The 25,243-nt window shown below is 42.4% G+C and overlaps 1 protein-coding gene across 1 annotated transcript; it reads right to left on the reverse strand.

Annotated features, from left to right (window-relative positions):
• Positions 1 to 16,786: 16,786 nt before the first annotated feature.
• On the reverse strand, positions 16,787 to 19,381 carry snai2 (snail family zinc finger 2). The gene is made up of 3 exons (XM_078217070.1): positions 19,093 to 19,381; positions 18,213 to 18,803; positions 16,787 to 17,448 (listed from the first exon to the last, which is right to left on the reverse strand). Exons 1-3 carry the CDS (start codon positions 19,169 to 19,171, stop codon positions 17,267 to 17,269), a joined length of 852 nt encoding a protein of 283 aa, XP_078073196.1. The 5' UTR covers positions 19,172 to 19,381; the 3' UTR covers positions 16,787 to 17,266.
• Between the last annotated feature and the right edge of the window lie 5,862 nt (positions 19,382 to 25,243).

Raw genomic sequence — 25,243 nt, forward strand, 5'->3', positions numbered from 1 at the left:
TGAACGAGAAGTTCTCAACATATTCTAGAGTCTCCCCTTCAACATATATGGGCGCTGGAATATATGGCCCACCAGGTGTGGGTTGATATATGAGTTTTGCTTGGCAGCGTTCATGGAAATTCAAGATGTTTCTAATATGCAAAGAATTGAAGAGATGGAAAGTGACTTGTAAATCTGGTGCAGAATGGGCAATGATTTTGCAGTCATCGCAAGCTGTAGATCGTATGGTGGTTAGTTTAATTTTGGCATGAAGGCAATTAAGGTTAAATAATTTTTTTTATCTAGGTGGTATTTAATACTGAAACCTCTCTCAAAAGGCCATCTTTAAAGAGGAGATCCAACATTGAATTAACTGGTTCAGTTCAGCCTTCTAAAAGATGCAGCAATAAGTATTTGACATTGAAGACTTCCACAAACAAATCAATGAAAGTCCCAATGTACAGAACAGTTGTCATCACCACATTTCTGTGCTGTAGTGAGACCTGGATTGATTATCAGCAACACATAAGAGCATGAAAGAAATTCCATCAGCAATATCTCTGCCGCATCCACCAGATTGAATGGGAGGACCATGGGACAAATGTTACTGTCCTTCTTGAAGTCAGTTCCACTAGCATTCAGACAAAACTCCTGCAAAAGCAACATTGATGGATTGGACAGATGTCCAGATGACCAAAAAGTGTCTCCCCTGTCTGCTCCTGTTTTCACAACTCTCAAATGGCCGCTGTTCCAGTGGAGACTCTGAAACTCTGCTCAAAGTGAAGCAGCATTGACATTAATGACTAGGAGGAGTTTGCTCCCAATTGTTCAAAATGGCGACAACATGTTCATGTTGCTTTGAATCACAATGTCTTAATAATGAGGCACAGCAGCAGCAGAGGAAACAAGTCCTGCATTCTGGATCCCACTGGCCCAAGGGATGTCCTGCCCCATATGCCAAAGATTTGTGGCTCGAGAATCAGCCCTTTCAGTCACATGAAGACTCATGGCAGAAAGTCATGCCCCCAAGTAGACATCAACCTCAAATCAATACAGCCAATGACAAAATTACCTCAGTTTGATTTGATTTGATTTATTATTGTCACATGTATTAGTATACAGTGAAAAGTATTGTTTGTCATGTGCTAAACAGACGAAGCATACCGTACATAGAGGAGGAAATGAGAGAGTGCAGAATGTAGTGTTGCAGTCATAGCTAGGGTGTAGAGAAAAATCACTTAGTGCGAGGTAGGGCCATTCAAAAGTCTGATGGCAGCAGGGAAGAAGCTATTCTTGAGTAAATATCTCATTTGTATGAAATAATTGAAACTGGCCATTCCATCTTCAGTTTCTCTTAATTTGGATTGTAATTCTTTCTATGGTTATTTCATAGATGATTATCTCTTACCATTTGAAGTTCCAGGACAGGACTGCATATAAAGGATTTTTTCAGAATTTTAATAAAATGGTTCAGTTTGGGTCAGCTAGATATTCAAGTTTTCAGTTGAATTCTATTTTGCTGTATCTCTGAAGAACCCTGACATCCGAAAAACAAATTGCCTCCAATTCTCTGGTTACAACATTTTGATATGACTGGTTTACCATTGACTGCTTTCTTTTCCTGATTCAATGTCATTCCTTCTTCTGCCTGCTGATCTCTTCCTCTGGGGGTACAGTGCCACAGAACCAGCAATCCTCAGGTTCCTCACCTAAATGATCATTATTCCTGTAACTGATCCTTTCACTGCTCATTCAATATGAAGAGATGTGCTTCTCCATGTAATAACCTAATATCATTACAGGCAGTGAGAATCCAGGCTGACTTTTATTTGAGGTTCTGTTTTTGAACGGCTGCCAATTTCAAACCGCAGCCATGCTGAGATAACACAAACACTGGCCAGGAAAGTTGCCTGAGATCTTTTTCATCCATGTGGCTCAGTACCTTGCTATGTAGTGTATTTCCCAAGTAAGCTAGTGACATCACTTTGAACCTTGAGGGAGGAATTTGTGCAGTCATAATTTGATTGGTTTGAAAAGCCTCCTGTAATTATAAAGCAACAAGTGTCTAGACTTTGTGGGTTGGCGTGAAATGAGCGATGGTGAATTGGCAGCGCACTTCACAAATCTTCCAATTTTTATTTCCATTGGCTTTTATGGAAACATATATCAATCAGGAGAGATGTACAATAGACTTCTGATTCTCTATTACCCATTTTATATTAACACACAAAATTAAAATCTATCCAAGCTGAGGTTAATAACCTGATTCTTTTCCAAGCACATTGTGACCCACAAGGAATTAACGCATCTTTCCCTTAATTTATATTAGGTCATCTATGATTTAGATAGGACCAGCAAAATATAGTTTGTTTACATATTTATTCTTTCATATTAATCTTGTAGATAGTACTTGTTATGAAAAAGCGATATAAGGGTTTAACTTGAAAAATGGTGACTCAAGTGACAAAGTCCCAATTATGCAATATCGTTCTTTCTCATGGTTGGGATATAGTTAGACAGCTGTCTTCTATCAAGTATTTTGTTTATGTCACAAGTTTTAATAAAAATAAAGAGACTCATGCTTTATTTAAATGAACATTTTAAATATTTACAGGGTGCTGTTGCAGTAACTGTGTCTTTCAGTGATTGGAGCAATTCTTTATATTATTTATCATAGAACAAGGACCTACCATCCAAAATGATGGGACATAGGGAGGGAAGGCAGTCATCAAAATGATCTTCAAGCCTGGCTCAATCAACTTTATTAATACCTCCTGTTAAAAACAACATTTTATACCCAATGTTATTTGAAGTTTTCTTGTATCAGCAGGGCTAATTTGTGAATGCACGAAGGTTCCCACGGCACTTGAATTCACGAGATGTTATATAATCGCACTACAGGAAGTTGAATTCTGTTTATTTAAGCAATTGTGAAACAAGTACTGAAGTTTTAGTTGTATGATCTAGCCATGCTATTAATTAAAACAGTCCCACAGAATGATCATTGTGTGTTATGTTTATTTCAATGAACAGATTATTAATGTTATAATGCTTAAATTATGGATTGGACGAGATATTGTATATCTGTTTCTTCAGAGAAAAGAACAAATATGCAGATTACAAGAAAACTACATGATAATATTTCTAAAGAATTACAGGACTAAACCTTGAGCCTCTATTTTAGAAGGGTAGAATGATATTTTGTAATTTTTGTAATGGACATTTCTGCCATGGAGACAAAGTCTTATTTTCACATAGAGGATAGCCTCCAATGCTACCACACCATGCTAAATTGGTTAAATTTAGAATGGATCTAGCAACTCAAACTGGGCATCCATGAGGCACAACGGCAAAAATGTACAGAACCACAATCTGTAACCTCTTGGCCCAGCACACCCTCACTCGACCATTACCGACAAGCTGGGGGCATCAACCCTGGTTCAATGAAGAGGGCGGTACGGTGTGCCTTAGGCAGCACCCAGCATTCCTAAAAATGAGTGTCAACCTGATGAAGCTACAACACAGTGCTTGCACACTAAACAACAGAAACAGCAAGTGATAGAGCTAAGATATTTCTAAATGAATGGATTAGATTTAAGATCTGTAGTCTTGCCACATTCTGTCATGAATGGTCCATCTGAGCCCTAGGACACTGCTGCAAGAGTTCCTCAGGATAATATCCTAGGTCCAACCATCTTCAACTGCTTTACCAATGATCTTCCCTCCATCCTAAGATTGGAAGGGGGGGGATGTTCACTGACGATTGCACAATGTTCAGCATTATTCGCGACTACTCAGCTACTAAAGCATTCCATGTCCAAATGCAGCAAGACCAGGACAACATTCAGGCTTAGGCTGGTAACATTTGTGCTACACAAGTGCAAGGTTATGACCATCTCTAACAGAGAATCCAATCATGCTCCTTTGTCATTCAATGGCATTGCCATCATTGAATTCCCTCTGCAAGTTACCATTGACCAGAAATTGAACAATACTAGCCATATAAATACCATGACAAGAGGAGCAGGTCAGAGGCTGCAGATTCTATGATGAGTAATTATCCAATGCCTATTGATCATCTGTAAGGTACAAGTTAGGTGTGTGATGGAATACTCTTCATTTACCTTGATTAGTGGAGCTTGATCAACACTCAAGAAGCTCGACACCATCCAGGACAAAGCACCCAATCTACCACCTTAAACATTCATTCCCTCTATCAACAACACAGTGGCAGCAGTGTGTACTATCTACAAGATGCATCATTTCAACTCACCAAGATTTCTTCGACAACTCCTTCCAAACCTGTGACCTCTACCATCTGGAAGGACAAGAGCAGTAGATGCATGTGAACAGCACCACCTGCATGTACCCCTCCAAACCACACAACATCCTGACTTGGAACCATGTTTCCAGTCCTTCACTGCCTTCCTAACAGCACTATGGGTGTACCTACACCATATGGAGTTCAGCGGTTCAAGAATGCGGCTCACTCCTACCTTCTCAAGGGCAATAAGGGATGGGCAATCAATGCTAGAGAAGCTTGCAATACCCGCAGCCCGTGCATGAATATATATATTTTTTAAATGTGGTCTTGAAAATGCTGAAGTTAGAATTGAAGAATGCATTGCTGGGATTTCTTTTATTTTCAATCTGTATTTATGCAAGTTTTTTTAGTTGAAGTGCCATTTTCTAGAAATTGACTAGATTTTGCAGTTATCAATGCAATAACATGTCTGTCTTGGAACTGTAATTGTTTAAATTTGAAGCTATTTCACCAACTGAAGTGTGAAAACTAAGAAGCTATTGTTTCAGTCGCAAATCAGATCAAAAATTCCTGTTCCATAAAGGCGGCAAAGCTGATTGGAATCAGAGAAAATTAAACAATAACTGCAAACACCAAAGTTCTCACATGCCAAACTCCTATCTGACTATATTTATAGGATCTGGCTGCAGTATAGATAATAAGATTTGTTTAGGTTTTTGAATATAAAAGTTCAAACTAAGTTATCAGTTTAAGAGACTCAAATTTTATGACTGAACATATTTCATAAATAAATGCCTTAAATAAAAATAAACTTTACCACAGACTGTCAGAACCTGGCAACTGCCCAGCTATCACTGTAAAGAGCTCCATTTACTAAAGTTACAGTATGAAAAGTCAACAAGGAGAAGAAAGAATGGATACCAATGAGTCTTGTGCCAAATCCAATACTGTGCAAGGCAAGATATTCAAAACTCTGGAGAAGAATCATAAAGAATCCAATTCACTTTTTGAAATACTACTGAAAATATTCACTGTCTTAGTGAATGGAAAAAATGAGAAAAGGCAAAACAATACCTAGTCTGGTACAGGTAAAATGAATGGACCTAGTTTAGTGTATTAACGAATTGGTTTGTATAGACACTGGATCACACTGCATCCGCTTTACTGGTGTAATACAGGCACCTAAGGGTCCAATATGCTGAGTAGCATGCCAGCAGTGATACAGCCTCAGTATTGTGTGGCCCTCCATATTGGATTGAGCACAATCATAGACATTTAAAAGGTTCAGAAAATACTTGAATACAAGTCCTACATTTGTTGTAGGATTCTTTTGTGAAATTGTTCTGCCCCCAACGCTTACAATGACCATTTTGATATTACTATCCAATTGGTCCCACGATCGATAAGATCCTACTCTGTCCTTATAGTCTTGCATAGTTTTCCTTTTCAAGTATATATCCAATTAACTTTTGAAAGTTGCCATTAAATTTGCTTCCACCACCCTTTCAGGCAATGCATTTCAGATTATAGCAACTCATTGCGTGAAAAAATATTCTTTTCCACTCCCTTCTGATTCTTGCCAATTATCTGGAATCTATGTCCCTTGGATGTCGACCCTCTTGTCAGTGAAACCGCTTTCTTCTTATTAGTGAAATCAGCAAATCATAGCGCTACCACGGACCTGGCAGTAGTACTATTTAAAGGGTTCATTGACTGGTTTTCTGAGGCTGCTGATTAACCTCAGTATTTTATTGGCTATTTTCTACTTTCACCAATTGAAATCTGACTTCTGTTAATAGATTTTTATTGGTGTTGGGCTGCTTTTATCTCCCTTGAAACAGTTATTGTTGCAACCCTGGATGGTCTGTTTGGTCTGTCTAATTGGCACTGGAAAATTAGAGAAAGCAGCAAAGAAGACAGGGGGAAACAGAAGCTCCTGGGAGAAGGAGAGGAAGAGGACACATCAGCATGAGAATATGCACAGTAGATCTCCAAGGAACATTTCTCATACCTGATTCACTGTGAGCAATGTGCTCGGCACTTCTGCTTCACCAAAGAAGCTACCACTAAATTACGTCAACTGCTGAAGACACAGCTTAAGTCCAAACAAGGACACGAACAGCACTGCCTATGGTTATCAAGACCACAGTGGCTCTTAAGTTTAAATCAAGCTCCTTCTATGCTGCAGTAGGTGGCAGTTCTCAGTCTGTAGTCCACTACTGTGTCAGGGAGGTTACTGAGGCTCTTTGTAATTAGGGGATTTACAAATTCACTTTATGAACATTGCAAGTTTTCCCAGAATCTAAAGTGCTCTAGATTGCACTGATATTTCTTCACATGCTCCATCAGCATTCTGGAACCTTTCTGAAAATCCACTCTCTGAATAACTGGCATATTTGCAATCTCAGTCAGCACATCATGCAAGCCTGTGTGGAGTATCCTGGCATCAGTCAAAATGCACCAGCGCTCTGTATGGCTTTTGATCCAACCAGGCAATGAGGTCAAGAGATACTTAATGGGTGACAAGGGGACTCCCTTCCTGGCTTGGCTCATGACTTGTCCAGAATCCAGAGATAGTGGCAAAGCTTGTCTACGAGAGTGATGCCACTCCCAGAAATATTATCAAATAGATTGTTGGTGTCTCAAGCAATGCTCCTCTACCTGGGCTGTTTGGATTGAATAGTACAGACCTGACTGTAGTTCCTGATTACTGGCTGTGTGCTGCATAAATGTGTTATACAGGCAGACCAAACTGTACTACCAGAATTCTAGGAATTTATGAAGAGGTAGAGTAATTGTCACAATCTGCTGCTTTAAAGCCGGTGGACACCATTAAACCGCACAGCGGTACCTTGGCATCAAATCACATCAATTTCAATGATGAGCAAAATTGTACAGCTCTGCAGGCCATGCGATTAAGGAGCCTACTGACATCTCAGAATACATCCTCATAAGTACTTGCGTTGAAGTGCAACAGTCAGATGTTGTAACTTCCAATCACTGTGTGTGGGTAATGTGATAAGAGAAGGAAGAGGTGACGAACGATGTCCAGCTCTTGGACAGCAACTCAGTGCTCCAAATCCCTTCCATTCCAATACACCATAATCACACAATCCTTACCTTCCTGTCCTTACTATCACTGACTTCCTTCAGTCCAGCTATATGGGTCTTACCCTTACTTCACAAAAATTCGCAACACCATCAAATCCAAACATTAATTAAGAACTATCCTTTTGCAACCCCTTCGTGCCTATCTTGTGTGCTTGTTTATTTATCCTCATGCTTTTTTGAGGTTTATCCTCAGTGCTACAGCTTGGGAGGTGGAAGTTTGTTAACTTTCCAATAATAGTGGGTTGGGCAGTTCTGGAGGCTGGGCTGTAGACTGCTATCTGTCAATGTGGGTCAGGGCAAGTCTTGTTGGCAGTGTGGCACTAATACCTACACTGGCCAGCTAGTTGTTGGAGTCGGCAGTTCAACCTGAGGGAGGGTATGAGGATCCAGTTCCGTGGAACCAAGGCCACTGTCTTGGGGCTGCACCTCTCTGCATGAGGACAGAAATGACACTCTCAAAACCCCTTTCACCACTGGCCCCAGAGCCTAGATGTGAGCTGCCACCATGAGACCTATTAATAGAAACTCCCACTTTGTGGAGCTAACCACTCACTACAGTCTTTATTTTTTGTACGAAATTGGACACAAATTGAAGCTAGACTCCTCCATGCTGTGAAACACTGTGTGCAAACTCTTTAGCAGGCTGCCCAGTGCCCCAAAATATTCTCAGACTCCTCTGCAGCAGAACTGTTACATGATCTCACCCTCTGGTAGACTGGCACCTGTGGCATCCTATGCACTGGTCTTGACATCAACTTAGCTATGGTCTAGTGTAGGCCACATAAAGACTCTAGCTTATCCTCTAAGATAGACATGATACTAAACTGGTTTGTTAGGGTCAGATCAAATGACACTGCATCTTCAGGAAGGCTGTCCTCCTCTTCTTGAAGCAGCACAATGAAAGAGAGGGTGAAGAGATGGAACAGAGAGAGATGAGTGACTGCTTAAAACAACTACACTTTGTCATGCAGAGTGTGGAGAGTGCAATAGAAGAACAGAAAAACAGGATAAGGTGTGAAGAGCCCTGCACAAGATGTCACCACAACCATAACTGCGCTGTTCCTCCTGCCCCCGATAGCCAGCATATTGGCTCCACAGGACAAAGGATGTACAGGTGGGTTTGACCTTTTGTCGTCACTGCCTTCTGCCTCATATTGTGGGTGATCTTTTTCTGCAAGAAAGAAAATAATTTGTTATTAATAGCATTGTGAGCCCTTTTGATAATGTGCTTGGCATGGTGGAATAGTTTGCAGGTTAGCTGGCAGATGTGTGATGAGGAAGTGAGAGTTGTAAAAATGCTCCACAACATAGAAACTTAGGGCACAGAAGGGGGTAATTCCAGGTGTGAGTAGCAGAATGAAGTGCAGTGCAGTGTTAGTTGGAGAATGAAGGGAAGGCAGGAAGGGAATGTTGTGAGTCATGTAGCTGAGGGTGGCACCAATAATGGGGATGAGAATAATTGATATATTCTTGTCTTGGCAACTCTGGTGAGGTCATTGAAATTTCGCCAGTATGGCAGCCATGTCCTGGGATTGACCTCCTTGGTAATCTCTTCCCACTGGCATCAGAGATGTAGTTTAGAGGATTTTCAGTGGTGGGGGGGGGGGAACAGGATTCCCCCTCCTGTCCAGCACTTGGATCTGGGCCTCCGCTGCTGGAGCAGTAAATCTAGATGCCTTCTCTGTATTTCTTTTTAATATTTCTCTAATTAAGAAGATTCTCTGCACTGTTCAGGCAGGGTGCACTTTATAGGCACATCTTTTAAAGACATTAGTCAAACCTGGCTTTGTGTACCTCCTCATCATCTCAAATAGGTGCATAACCAACAAGCAGCGACGGGCAGCACTGGCTACACATCTGACTCACTATATTGTGTTTCATACATGAATTTCACATTGTCCATCTGTGCGTTCACTGTGTTCATTTTTAGTAATAACCAAATATTTAAGTGATCATCTCTAATTATTTTTCAAGATATTAAACGGTTTGATTTTTAAAAATTCTTTCATGGGTTGTTGCTGTTGTCCGTCCCTAATTTCCTTTGAGCTGAGTGGCTTGCTAGGTCATTTCAGAGGGCAATTAAGAGTCACATGCAGTCCACACTGGAAGGATGACAGATCTTTTTTAACAGGGAATCAGTTGGGATTTAATGGCAATTGAGGATAGTTTCATGGTCACCATTACTGAGACGAGTTTTCAAATCCAAATGTTTTCATTTGTTGAATTGAAATTCCACCTGCTGCCGTGATGGGATTTGAACTTGTGTCCCCAGAGCATTCATCTACACCTCTGGATTATTGGTCGAATGACATTACCACTACACCACCATTTCTCCTACATTGTTACATTTAATCAACAATTCAATAATCAACTCTGCCAAATAGTTGCTGGTGCACTTATTAATACCACACTGCCAAAAAAACCAGTCATCAGAACTTCTCAAGGTCACCCACCATGAAATGTCCTTACCTGAAGCTCAGCAACCTTCCACCTGCCATAATCCGAGGCAGTCCCTTAACAATCTGTACCTCTGTTATGCCATTCACACATTCTAATCACTTAATGGACACTTTTCACACCTTTCTCAGCCTTCTTTATTCTCATTTACTTTTTCTTTGTCCAGTTACAGTGCCCATCCCCCAGCCCTCATAGTATAAATCTGTGCTGATTTTCTTTGCTGTTGGTTCTGACGAAGGGTCATCTAGACTCAAAACATTGACTCTATTATAGTCATAGAGTCATAGAGGTTTAAAGCATGGAAACAGGCCCTTCGGCCCAACTTGTCCATTCCGCCCTTTTTTTTAACCATTAAGCTAGTCCCAATTTCTCGCATTTGGCCCATATCCCTCTATACCCATCTTACCCATGTAACAGTCTAAATGCTTTTTAAAAGACAAAATTGTACCCGCCTCTACTACTACCTCTGGTAGCTCATCCCAGACACTTACTACCCTCTGTGTGAAACAATTGCCCCTCTGGACACTTTTGTATCTCTCCCCTCTCACCTTAAACCTATGCCCTCTAGTTTTAGACTCCCCTACCTTTGGGAAAAGATATTGACTATCTAGCTGATCTGTGCCCCTCATTATTTTATAGATCTCTATAAGGTCACCCCTCAACCTCCTACGCTCCAGAGAAAAAAGTCCCAGTCTATTCAGCCTCTCCTTATAACTCAATCCATCAAGTCCCACATTCTCTCTCCACAGATGCTGTCAGACCTGCTGAGATTTTGCAGCATTTTCTGTTTTCGATGTATCTCCAGCATTTTGTTGGCAGCCACTCACAGAGGTTTGCAATTTGACTCGGACTCAGTGGGAGGTCTGCTCGAGACCTGGGCTGTCCCTGCTTCCGACTGCTGCAAGGACGTGTCAGTAAGATGTTCTCCAGTCGGTGAATCTGAACCTAATCCAGAGTTATGACCCACCGAGGTGTATGTCTGTGCATTGGCGGAGGGTAAGGGTAAGCTCTGTGACGGTTCTTCCTTGGTCGCTTCCTTATCAGAGGTGGCTTAGTGGCCAGAGCTTATGTTATTCCTCCTCATGTGCTGAGATCTGTTGTTGCCTATAAAAGAGAGAAGAAAGCTTTAGTTCATGAGCAGGCAGATTACAAGATTGCATGTCACTCACTGTGAATGTCATGATGTGATGAACTCATGAAGGTCTCCCCTGTACTAGGTAGGTGTGACAAGCTGATCTCCCCTTCCCCACAGGAGTGATCCCTGTCCTCCCAGCCAGTTCAGTGGCATCCGAAGTGAAGGGACAAGGCTGGCTGTCCCTCTCCTGGTCTGAGATCATTCCTATCTATTGGAGGCCAAATTGCTCTTGATGAAGACAAAAGACATGAATGCGATAAGAAGAGATGGAGCAGAGGTTGGGAAACATGCGTGCCCCTTGTGTGTCATGAGCCCTGCCCAGGGGAACTGAGGGTGGACTGTCAGCAGCGTGATAGATGAGATAGTGGTGATGTAAAATTTTCCATGAGTCATTCAGCAGTGATATGTGTTCCCCGCTATTGGTTGTGTGAGATCCCTGAAGAGATTAGGCCTTTGAGTACGTGATGCCATGATGAGAGTTTGATATTGGAGGGAGTTGAAGGATAATTTACACTGGTGGAGCAGATGTTTATACTTTCTCTTCCTGCGCTGGATGGCATTGCGGTGTTGGCCAGCCTTCGCTGACCTCCTTTGCTATAGCCTCCCATTTACTGCCACACTCCTCAGATTAAGGCCTTGAGGGTATTGAGGCTGACACGGGGTGCAGCCTTCTTCTTTTGGCTTGCAGCTTTCTTTCCCTGGTTGCCAATCATGTCTGTGGGCCTCCTGGAGAGAACTGGGCTGGAGAGAGTGAGATGTGTGTTCAGTTGGTGTTTAAATATGGCACCTGGACCTTTGACCCACCAAGTAATGGTGGGATGGACGAATCAGCCCATCAGGTGATGGGGGAGATATTTGTCTGTGTATAATTAATGAGCTTCCAAGCACGAAATCGGGCATGAATATTTGCCATTCCAGCCAGTGGGAAACATAAGGAGGAATCCGCTCGCCAAGGCACTTAGTTTCAAAACTGGAAAATTCCACCCTGAGTGTGACCTAGGGAGGAGGGAAAGCAAGAGAATGTTGTGGCTATCAGGATATCCCAGACTCTGATTCCAATTGTAAAAACCCCAGTGACAGGGTGGTTGAGATTATCTAAAGATAATGTAACCCTTTTGGTCTGATTGGCTTGGTGCCAGACCACACAGTACATCTTCCACGTAGCCAGCCTGATGTAGGGGAGGAGGTGGAAGGAGAAGTCTTAACAACTCCTATAAAATGTTTAATGTGATTCATTTATTGCTCAGTCTATTATGGTTGAAGTTCTTAACCATAGAAGCAAAGTAACCTCCATGATTCACAGACACGTATGAACTCCTTTCCCTGCCTTCAGCTTTCTCTCCTCCTCTTCAGAGAGTGGTGACTCACATTGGGGTATGTTCCAAGTCGCAATTTTCATGTGCAAGTCTAGACAGTGACTATTGGAAAGAAAGTCACAAGGGCATGTTCCAGCAGGATTATATGATTTTTATTTTATAGGGAGCAATGATTAGAAGTGATTATAAGAAAATAATCCTATGCACCAATTATCACACAGGTTTGATGTAGTATAGAACAGTGTGAGCCAAAGGCAATAGCATTATACTGATACCAAAAGAGAAAATGCTGGAAAATCTCAGCAGGTCTGGCAGCATCTGTAAGGAGAAATGAGTGGACATTTCGAATTCAGATGACCCTTTGTCAAAGCTTTGACAAAGAGTCACCTGCACTCGAAACTTCAGCTCTTTTCTCTCCTTATAGATGCTGCCAGACCTGCTGAGATTTTCCAGCATTTTCTCTTTTGGTTTCAGATTGCAGCATCTGCAGTAATTTGCTTTTATCCAGCATTATACTGATGGTCTGCAATGTTCTTTAATCAGAAAAAAAAGAATTCTGGATAAATGCTGATATACATGATCAAAGCTACAGTCATCAAGCATGGAAGGTGCATTTAAAATTTTAGTGTTCACAAAAAATTCTTCGGAGCAACCAGTTTTCACAAAAAAATGTTTAAAAAGAAAATTTGGAGCCATCTGGAAGTTTTTAATGCTTGCGTCACACTAGGTGTAAAACCAAAGTGAGCATATCTCTACAAAATGGTTATACTTTGGAATCATGTCAGGCTACTGTAACCATACTGCATATTCTGTCAGTTTGATCAGTTTTCATATCAAATTGATATTAAGCCTATATTATAGCACGTTCATCATTGAAAGCTTGGCCCAATAAACTACAAGAGGTAGTTGCAGCAGGCCTAGGACAGACATGTGGACATAAGAGTAGGAGAGCACTCCATGTTTGTGAATGTTGTCACTCGCAAGCAAATGTGGAAGGAGCCAGATTTTAATACTTGCGTCTCCAAAGGCAATAGAGCTGGATGGGAGGTTCAGCCAATTCTGGATATGATATGGCTGTGATGGGTTAGGCAAGAGTGGAACTGCAAGAGCCATCCCACTGAACTGGACAAATGGAGGTCAAGCATTGAATGGCCAACATTTATTATCAAAGGCTGACAAAGATAAGAAGGATTAATGCAGCGTAGCCAGTCATGGAGGATGACATTTAGAACAGAACAAAGAACAGTACAGCACAGGAACAGGCCCTTCGGCCTTCCAAGCCTGTGCCGATCACGTTTACCTATCTAAACCAACCGCCTATATCCCTCTATTCCCCGTTTGTCTATATGCCTATCAAGATAATCTTAAATGTAGCTAACGTAACTGCCTCTACCACCTCACTTGGCAGGCCCCCACCACCCTTTGTGTAAAAACTTCCCCTGCACATCTCCACTGAACCATTCCCACCTTATCTTGAATTTGTGTCCCCTTGTAATTGTCATTTCTGCCCTGGGAAAAAGCTTCCAACTGTTCACCCTATCTATACCTCTCATAATTTTATAAACTTCTATTAGGATTATTTGTAAAGCTTATTGTTAATTCTGGGAAACTATAGGGGTGAATTTTACCATCCCGCCTGCCACGGGAATTGGAGCAGGCTAGGGCGGTCCATGGAAAGGCCCATTGATGTCAGGTGGGATTTTCCAGTTTCGGGGTGAGCGTGGCCAGAAAATCCCGTGATATATTTTCCCCATTCCCTACACACCCATTCGTTATATAGTTGTGGTATTTAGAAACATAGAAACATAGAAACCCTACAGTACAGAAAGAGGCCATTCGGCCCATCGAGTCTGCACCGACCACAATCCCACCCAGGCCCTACCCCCATATCCTTACATATTTACCCACTAATCCCTCTAACCTACGCATTCCAGGACACTAAGGGCAATTTTTAGCACGGCCAATCAACCTAACCCACACATTTTTGGACTGTGGGAGGAAACCGGAGCACCCGGAGGAAACCCACACAAACACGAGGAGAATGTGCAAACTCCACACAGACAGTGACCCAAGCCGGGAATCGAACCCAGGTCCCTGGAGCTGTGAAGCAGCAGTGCTAACCACTGTGCTACCGTGCCCCTGTTTATAATTCTCATAATTTTTATGTTTATAAACATAAAGTTAACTGTTATTGATGTATGGAACGCAGTTTTTTAATAGCAAGTGCTACCTGTAGCCAAAATGTTCAATTTCATTCATGTGGGTGACGTCTTCACTGAAACAATAAACTAATGATAAAGTTGGTGGTTTAGGCAGTAGATGAGTGGAAATCGAATTTATCCACACTTAATGAATCTAAATGTTTTTCAATGACGCATAGCCATCTATTTATTTATTTATATTTAAAATTGATCGCTTTTAATTTTTCCAAATAAGTGAAGTTACATTTAAAACATTTAAACGCTTTCCAAAAAAAATCGCCAAAAAGTGAGCGATCATAGAATTCACTGAATTTACTCGGCAGAGTATTTAGGGGCAGGCAATATGTTCGGAGCTGGGCTTTATCTACATAATAAAGATACACTTCTCTTTCAATAAAGTGAAGACATCAACGCTCACGGTACATGTTAAAACAAGTTAACTGGTGCCAGTTACATTAAAGTACCTTGTTGTGCTGTTTCCTGCAATTGAGAAATAGCTGGGAGATTAAAGTGTTTGATTTTGCACTGTTGCTGCGGTGATTTGACAATCCCACGTTGAAATTAATACTGGCTTGCTATGGACAGGTGACTGTCAGATTCGAAGTCCGAATAGATTTGAAACAATCAAAAACGACCACGATATAAACCTTCAAAGCAAGGTTGGCTCCCTCAGACTCTGGATCAATATTATTAACTACATGCTACTTTTCGAACTGATTCGGGAAGCCAATAAGCTGAAAATGAGCAGTCTTATGTAAAGACCTTTCCGTTCCCATCACAGATAGTGTTAACAAAATTCCGAAAGATAAAGTTTGAGCTTCTGACATGAATCTAAAATTCATAGTTTAAAAGATCGGAATGTGATATTTACATTGCCTAGTTAGCAACGAATTTTGGGGGAAAAAAAACCTCCTATTGAAGTTTGGAAGGTGTTATATCTGTGTGTTAATTTTACTATAATTGGTCAGAAATGACAAATTTCTGGTGCGCTAGCATCCCAGGAACTGAAGAGACATTGTCAGACAAGTGAATGGCAGGTGTTAATTCTGTGTTAAACACAATATCCATTTTGACCACAAGTTAAATATCAACTCTCCGAAGTGTTCAGACATTTGCACAGGGTGAGTATATTTAAAAGCACCCTTAACGTGATCAGCTGCGACATTAACAGATGACTTAATGTGATCATTAAATTGTTAAAGATTACATTCAATCGTTGGTGTTTCCTGTATTCACAAATCGTTTTGTAATTCGATTATCTCGGAAGTTGACTTTCACCAATCCCCGCTGTGTAAGTTTAACCTTTGTCTCGCTATTTTTTGTTGACTGGATATTTTCCGTTTTCCAAACCATCTTGTCCAGTGTCCCTGATTCACAAGGTTATACTTAATCCAGTCAGTGAACGGCGTTTTGCAAAGTTAATCTACTATACTTACTGACAATGCTTTTTAATGTAAATTCCTGGAAATCTTTACGGAACTCACATTAGGAAAGCAAGGAGAGATATTTATGATTTGATATGTCCTACAATTGAGTTGCAAAGTGGCTTCGTAACAGTAGTTCCAGCTTTGATAAAGGGTCATCTGGACTCGAAACGTCAGCTCTTTTCTCTCCTTAGATGCTGCCAGACCTGCTGAGATTTTCCAGCATTTTCTCTTTTGGTTTCAGATTCCAGCATCCGCAGTAATTTGCTTTTATTTAGCTCCAGTTAGCCTGGTCACACATCTGTTTTTTAGCTCATACTTAAGCAAAATATGTAGATTGAGTTGGTTGGATTCTCATCGGGAGTAATAGGAAAATCTGTCATGCACCATTTACAGTTGTGGTTTTTGGCTGACATAACTGCACTGCAGTTGCACGGGATTTATCAGAGTTATATGGTATCATTAGTTAGAAATGAGGAAATTTGTGCAGATTTTGCAATTCGAAAGTGGAAAGCTACAATGCGACAGGGAAAATGGGATTCACGGATGAAAGTCAGATACTGGCTACAATCGATAATATGAAGTTTTTGTGCATTGCGTTCTAATGGGTAAATGTTTAACGACCTGTTTACGCGATAAACGTTTCTTAAAGGGTACAATTCAATTGACTCCAGTTTGTGAGACACCTCGAGAGGAATATTATTATTTCCTGTACGGTATCCTGTGCGCTGGTTAGTTAGTCCAAATGTCTTGCAGCTTTGATGTGAAACAGATGGTAATTAGCAGCCAGGATTTCACAGAACAAAACCCCATCCTGTGTGGGTAATATGTATATTGAGGTCTGTCTGACGCCTCACATCCCATTCCTTGACATTTGTGTGGACGGATATGACAGTAATAGCTTTTAAAAGGTTTATTATAAAACGTCCAAAACTTGTTTATTTTTTATAAAGTGGATAGAAAATACATTGCTAAACATATCAAAAGTGCAGGTTGTCACAAAAATACCTTTGCTTTTAACTTGCACATCTTTAAGTGTCTTGGTGCACCACTGCATTTAGTTCATTTTCATACTTAATGCATCCAAATATAAAAATAAAATATTTACATTATTAAAAAAACGTGCAGCCACATTAAGAGAAGGCACAAAGTGGATATCACCAAGTATCCCAAATAATATTGCATTTCATTATGCTGTACATAGTTTGAACATTCTTAATCATAACCTTTGTTTTTCAAATGTTTTACCAAATTTTAAAATATAAGTTGCTTCATCAATTTCAAAACAGTAAGATCTTGATGGAACAGAGCAGTTGGATGCTTGGATAGTGAATGTGAAAACAGATTTAGCATTAGTCCTTAGTGTAATTCCATGTTTCTCAGTGTGCAACACAACATCCTGATTCTTCGTGTTTGTGGAGGAGAGACATTCTGGAGAAAGTTTTGGCACAGTTTTTGCACTGATATTTTTTCACATCCGAATGAGTTTGTAGATGAGCCCTCAGGTTAGATCGATCTGCGAATGCTCTGCTGCAATGAGGACAAGAGAATGGCTTCTCACCTGAAAACAGAAGAAAATCATTAGAATTTACTGAGGGATAATAACTGAATAAAGTGGGGTTTTGTTATATCAACTGCAAATTATTCAATGTTGGTTAATGTGCTTTTAAGTTTAGATAAATTATTGAATCTGCAGCATTGGTATACGTGTAAAAAGTACCACTAGTTATAATGAAAACTTTGTGACTGGGTTAAAAAGGGAAATCAGCTATCCGAACATTAGTGGAGGAGCAGATGAGATTCAAGTGTTCGGATGAAGGTGCCAAAAGGTAACAGGTGCATTCAGACCCGAGTCCCGTCAACATCCCACAGCTTCTTATATTTAAGACAATCGCTTCGTACAGATAGCACTGGCAATACAACCTGTAGACCAATCTCAAACTGCGCAGCCACAACATTTCTTCTACAATTTAAACAATCACTTCTGTTGTGTCTTGAGGGCGGTGTGATAGAGGCGTGCTTGCAAATCCGCCAACGTTTATCCCAAGTACCTCGCCAAATGCAATTTCCAAATAAATTCCCACAATTTAAACTTCGTCGCATCTGTCCATTTTCCGTCACTGTGTGCGCTTTAGGGGAGAGTAGCAATTGTAAACTCGAAGAGAGGAAATATACTTTAAAGGAACATTTGATTTGATCTGGCAAAGTGCCATATTTACCAACGACAGCGTATTTAATATCTCCCTTATGATCTTTTAAACTAGACTAAGTGGTTCGCTTCGTTACAGAAGGGAGACATTCCGTTACACTTGGGGCCTTACTCACCCGTGTGTGTTCTGATATGCCCTTGCAGCAGCCACGGTCTGGAGAATGCCTTGCCACAGATTTTACACACACACGGCAGTGTGTGGGTCCGGATGTGCATCTTTAGTGCTCCCAAGCTGACATACTCCTTCTCACAGTATTTGCAGCTGAAGGATTTGCGAGTCTGAGCGTCGCAGTGTAGCTGTTTGTGTTTGGCCAGCCCTGAGAAAGTCGAGTAAGCCTTGCTGCACAGGTTGCACTGAAACTTCTCGGCGTCCACGCCGTGCTCGTCCGACCCCTTGGGGTGAATCCTCTCCTCCTCGTCGCTGATGGAGCTCTCCGAGCCGTGCGGATCCCTGTGGAGGCGGTCGGAGCTGGACCGCTGGGGGCTGAGGCGTCCCGCTGGGCACAGGCTCCCGTTGCTGAGGGGCGAGGAGTGAGCGGACGAGTAGTCCGAGGCAGGTGCAGGGTCACTGGGGATAGGGGAGGGGATGAGCCCCGGGCAGACGCTGCTCCACACGCTGATTGGATTGTAAGCCCCAGAACTGAGAATCTCCGGCTGAGGGATGACTGGCATCGGGTAACTCTCATACAGGAACGGAGAAATGATGACTGCAAGCAAAATAAAACACTCATTGATACACCCAGAATTAGCAAAGATTACAAAACAGCTCCGTGGCTGGATCTACTCGGACAGCGACGTTTTAAAGAAAACGACCATCTCACCCTTATGCTGCCAATTTAGGGTCCCGTACAGTAATTCGGAGACGAGCACATTTAGCACAAACTTCGTCCAAAGGCAGAAAAGTCACAGCCAAAGTTGCATCAAAGTTCAGAATGCATGCTGCACACATAGACCGGGTTCTCCTATACATTACTGTAGGAAGAGACTATAATTTACCTGTTTGCGTGTCCAGTTCGCCGTAATTTGGTTTTTTGTTGGTGCTAAAATGTTTCTTAACCAGGAAAGATCGCGGCATCTTGGGGGGGAAAGTGGGGGGGTGTATCGTGGGTGGGTGGGGGAAAACGGAGGGATAGTAATTTCTGTAAAATAATCCTGAAATGGAGGAGTAGGGTGTCTTTTGTTTTAAAGTGAGAAGGGGGGATCTCAGCCTGTCCCAGTTGAGAGGGTGACAAGCTGCTGTGATGCTCCTGCAGCAGGCAGTGCAGATTGTGGCTGCATTCCTGCAAAATGTGCTGTAAATAGTCAGGTGCAGGAGGAGGGGAAGGCGCACGCGCGCTTATTTGCATATGTCGCCTCTCCGACCAATGGCGTGCCGCCCTCCGCGGGCGCTAGGCGGGGATTGGTTGGAGGCCGAGCTCGCGCCAAGCGACAGGTGCTGGGGTGGCGGGAAGGTGGGGGCGGGGGGGGGGGTGGGGGAGCTGCTGTTGTTGGGACTTGTTGCCCTGTTGCAGATTGCGCATTCCTCTGTCCAAAAGCCTGTGTCCCGACCCATGTCCACATCATCCCGACCCATGCACAGGCTGTCTCTCTCTCTGTCTCTTCTACTTTCCATGGGGACCAAATGATTGACGGAGGAAAAAAAACCTATGCCACTTCTCAGAGAGCCTTGCAAGATAAATCTGACAAGATATGGAAAAATGTGCCTTTTTAAAAAAAATTAACATTTGAAAAGGGATGTGCAAATCAATGTGACCAACACATTACAGAATAAAAAGTCCCAAAGTGCCAATCTGCCTCTGTAAAACTTGATTGGAATTCATCGTGTGCAAATTGTATAGTCATCCGTTTACTTCGAAGGGCAAGTTGATCAAAAGTATTGAAACAGGGTTATTAGTATCAATTTTTACATGATCTGATAACTGATTACAAATTCGGCACAATGAAACTGAAATCTAAAGGATCTCTGGGGTGGTTGCGAATTAAGACAGTCCACTGCTTTTATCAATAACAATATTGCGCTCCAGTTTAAAAATATGTACGATTCAAAAGTGAAATTGTTTTTGAAAGTGTGAATATAACAATGTAAGTATGTAATGTAAATACTTAGTAACAGGGTAGGTTAAAAACTTCAAAATATGCGCAGTCGAACGACAAAAAAGCACCCAGTTTTAGGACAATGAGGTCTACAATACGGTCCCATATGAATGTCCAGCAAAAGTTTGTGTGCAGATAGACTTAAAGGGAATGTATCTTTTAATGAAATTGTGCCATTATCTCCCACGTAGCAAGAATATTAACGGGAAATAAGATAAATTGTATTTTTAACTGATGTGACTTCAGGAATAAAAACTTTTTTAAAAGAATGGACAATATCAAATGATGTTTCACTTAAACGGGGATTCGTAAAAAAACCTCCAGTGTGTGGATTGCTTCAAACAAAATCCAAATTTGAAATGAGAAAGCTTTAGCAGAAGCCATAGGACTCCTGATCCTGGAGTGTTACAGAAAATCTAAGCACCCGTAACAACCGTTTAATTACAAATAAACCCATGATCACTGCGCATAGTTCTTGAAGCAATAAAACCTGTCTTTTTGCCAACGCAGATTGAATATAAAGAGATAAGAATTGCTCCATTAACTCTGATGCATCGGACCTACAGATGTTTTACAGGACAACATTCTTCTGCAAAAGGACTTGTTGAAGAAGCCACTGCGCGCACCTGTCCAGCCACTGACTCCAGGCTGTAGATTACACGCGGAACAGCTCAAGGAGGGCGGGAACATGATCAATCATGTAGATTCTGTAAATTGCAAACATAATTCCATGTCAAGTACTGTCTGGGCAAGTGTCTTGATTCAGCCTTTACAGGCTTAATGCTGCCGTCCCCTGCTGCCTGTACAGACTAACTGCATGTGTGTCTAGTGTGGGATGCTCGACATTACAATTATCAAATGTCTCCATCTGGCGTCTAGAAATACTAGACGATCGTGTAAACCTGACAGGAAAGGAGAGGACACTGGAGAAATTTTGACAAGGTTGTGACAATGTGGTAAAATGACATACAGAATTGGTATTAATTCATGGGTGTCCTATCTATTTAAGGTCAGACCTTTCAATGTAAGTTATACATCCACTGATACGTATTAATTCCTACATCTGAAAGTACCTGCTGGGCAACTGATGTACTCAGACAACATATCATTATGGATATAAACAAATAAATATCGCTTGTAATATCAGATTGGGGGCAGCAGTCCCTCCCCCATTCAACGGATCCTTTCATCTGTCTCCAATCTCTCTCCTCTATCTGGACCCCTCCATCTGGCCTCTTATCTGCTCTTGATCCTTTCATTGACAACTGTTGGCGCAACATTGGCTGTCTCAATTTTTCTGCTCCTCACCCACTCCGAACTGTATTTCTCTCAACTTGCTGCTCTCTGCTTTCTCAAGTCCAACCTTGACCTTGTGATCCAACCTGCTGACAAGGGTGGTGCCATTATTATCTGGCATACTGACTTCCACCTCACAAAGGCTGAATGCCAACTCTCAGACCCTTCCTCCTATCTCGCCCTGGACCATGACCCCGCTACCAAACATCAAGCCAGGATGGTCACCTCTGGAGATCTTCCTGCCACGGCTTCCAATCTCATGGTCCCCCAACCCTGGACAGCCTTCTTCTATCTCCTTCCCAAAATCCAAAAACAGGACTGTCCTGGTAGACCCAGTGTATCAGACTGTTACTGCCCCACAGAACTCTTCTTCCCATCTTGAATCCATCCTCTCTCCCTTTGTCCAGTCTCTACCCACCAATATTCAGAATTCCTCTGATGCTGAATCAACAATTTCCAGTTCCCTGGTCCCAACTGCCTCCTCTTCACTATGGATGTCCAATCCCTCTGCACCTTCATCCCCCACCAGGATGGTCTGAGGGTTCTACACTTTTCCATTGAGTAGAGGGCTGAAAAATCCCCATTCACCGCCACTCTCCTTCCCTGGCTGAACTTGTTCTGGCACACAACAATTTCTCCTTTAACTTGTTTAACTTCCTGCAAATAAAAGGTGTGGCTATGGGTACCTGCATGAACCCCAGTTATGCCTGGCTTTTTGTTGGCTATGTGGAACATTCCTTGTCCCAGCCTTCCTCAGAACCCCTCCCGCAACTCTTTATTCATTAAGTCAATGTCACTATTCTGGTGCCTCTTCATGCTCTCGTCTGGACCTGAAAAAGTTATCAATTTTGCTTCCAATTTCCACCTCTCTCTTACCTTCCCATGGTCCATTTCCAACACTTCCTTTACCTTTGTTGGCCTCTCTCTACATTTCTGGCGATAGACTGAGCACCAATATTTATTACAAGCTCACTGACATACCTCGACTACAGCTCCTCACACTCTGTTTCCCATAAGGACTCCATCCCATTCTCTCAGTTTTTCCACCTCTGTCACTTTGTTCTGATTATACCGCCTATGAAAATGGCACATTTGACATGTCTGTCTTTTTCCTTAACTGAGGATTCTCCCTCTCTGTGGTTGACAGGGCACTCAAACAGGTCCGACTCATTTCCAACACCCCTTCCCCTCCCTCCCAGAACTATGAAAATGTCGCTTGTCCTCACTTTTCAACTCATCAGCCTCTGCATTCAAAGAATTATCCTCCATCATTTCTACCAACTTCAACATGATGCCACCTTGAAACATGTCTTCCCCCCAACCCTCTGTCAGCATTGCACAGGGATGGTTCCCTCCATGAAATCCTGGTCTAATCCTCCATCACACCGAACTCCCCATCCCCTTCCCACGGCATCTTTCCATCCAATCACAGAAGGTGCAGCACATGCCCCTTTCCTCCTCTCTCCTCACTATTCAAGGCCCCAAACACTCCTTTCAGGTGAAGCAACATTTCACTTGCACCTTCTTCAAGTTGGTCCACCGTAGTCACTGATCCCAATGCAGTCTTCTCTGTATTGTGAAGACTAAACACAGACTGGGTGACTGCTTAGCAGAATTCCTTTGTTCAGCATGATCCCAAACTTCCTGTATCTTGCCATTTCAACTCAGCATCTTGCTCTCATGCCCACATGTCCATCCTTGGCCTACTCCACTGTTCCAGTGAAGCCCTACACATACTGGAGGAGCAGCACCTCATTTTCTGATTAGGCACATCATAGCGCTCAGGACTCAACATTGAGTTCAACAACTGTAAATTCTGACCTTTCTCATCCATCTTGACCCTTTTCTTGACAACCCAAAAAACCCCACAAAAAGCAGGACAAATCCAACCCAGCCAATTACCGCCCAATCAGTCTACACTCGATCATCAGTAAAGTGATGGAAGGGGTCATCAACAGTGCTATCAAGCAGCACCTGCTCAGCAATAATCTGCTCAGTGATGCCCAGTTTGGGTTTCGCCAGGGTCACTCAGCTCCTGACCTCATTACAGCCTTGGTTCAAACATGAACAGAGGTGAGGTGAGAGTGACAGCCCTTGACATCAAGGCCACATTTGGTTGAGTGTGATATCAAGGTGCCCTAGTGAAACTGGAGTCAATGGGTATCAGGGGGCAAACTCTACGCTGGTTGGAGTCATACCTGGTACATAGGAAGATGGTTGTGGTTGTAGAGGCTCAGTCATCTCAGCTCCAGGACATCTTTGCAGGAGTCCCTCAGGGTAGTGTCCCAGACCCAACAATCTTCAGCTGCTTCGTCATAAGGTCAGAAGTGGGGATGTTCGCCAATGATTGCACAATGTTTAGCACCATTCGGAACTCCTCAGATACTGAAGCTGTCCATGTTCAATGCAACAAGATTTGGACAATATCCAGGCTTGGGCTGACAAGTGCCAAGTAACATTTGCGCTACACAAATGCCAGGCAATGACCATCACCAATAAAAGACACTCTAACCACCGCTCCTTGACATTAAATGGTGTAACCATCACTGAATCCACCACTGTCAACATCCTTGGGGTTACCATTGACCAGAAACCCAACTGGACTCACCACATAAACACAGTGGCTACAAGAGCAGGTCAGAGCCTAGGAATACTGTGGCGAGTAACTCGCCTCCTGACTCCCCAAAGCCTATCCACCATCTACAAGGCACAAGTCAGGAGTGTGATGGAATACTCCCCACTTGCCTGGATGGGTGCAGCTCCAACAACACTCAAGAAGCTTGACACTAACTAGGACAAAGCAGCCCACTTGATTGGCACCACATCTACAAACATTCAATCCCTCAACCACCGACGCTCAGTAGCAGCCGTGTGTACTATCTACAAGATGTACTGCAGCAATTCACAAAGATCCTTAGACAGCACCTTCCAAACCCACGACCACTTCCATCTAGAAGGACTAGGGCAGCAGACAAATGGGAACACCACCACCTGCATGTCCCCCTCTAAGCCACTCACCATCCTGACTTGGAAATATATCACTGTTTCTTCGCAGTTGCTGGGTCAAAATCCTGGAATTCCCTCCCTAATGGCATTGTGGGTCAACCCACAGCACACGGACTGCAGCGATTCAAGAAGGCAGCTCACCACCACCTTCTCAAGGACAACTAGGGATGGGCAATAAATGCTGGCCAGCCAGCCACGCCCATGACCCACAAATGAATAAAAAAAACTCCTCCCTCCCCCACTGTGCCATCTGTCATTTGTTCTATTTTTGCTTTCACCAAGCACTGACTTTTATTCTTCTATTAAAACATTCTGCTAACTTACCTTAATGCCACTATCAGCAGCTTCCATTGTCCTTCACACTGCCATTAACACTTCCTCTGTCTTGTGCCCTACACATCTTTGTTGTAATTTCTCCTTTCACTCACCTTCTACTTTGCTCCACTGCGCTACCCCCTCTTACACAGTATAGAATCCATCACATTTCTTCCTCTCTTTAACTTGGAAGAAGAGTCACCTTTAATCGAAATGATAACTCTGTTTCCCTCTCCACAGATGACACCAGATCTCCAAGTTTTTCCGGTGTTCTCTATTTTTATTTCTTATTTCCAGTATCTGCAGTATTTTGCTTTTATTTTATTGGTACTATCAATGTCAGCGTGCATGAGAATAGATATTAATATCAATCATTCTTGTATATAAGAATGTTTGTCACTATACATGAGAAAATACATTTTTGCGCTATTGTTGT

Source organism: Mustelus asterias, chromosome 7 (assembly GCF_964213995.1).
Source record: "Mustelus asterias chromosome 7, sMusAst1.hap1.1, whole genome shotgun sequence".
Lineage (NCBI taxonomy): Eukaryota > Metazoa > Chordata > Chondrichthyes > Carcharhiniformes > Triakidae > Mustelus > Mustelus asterias.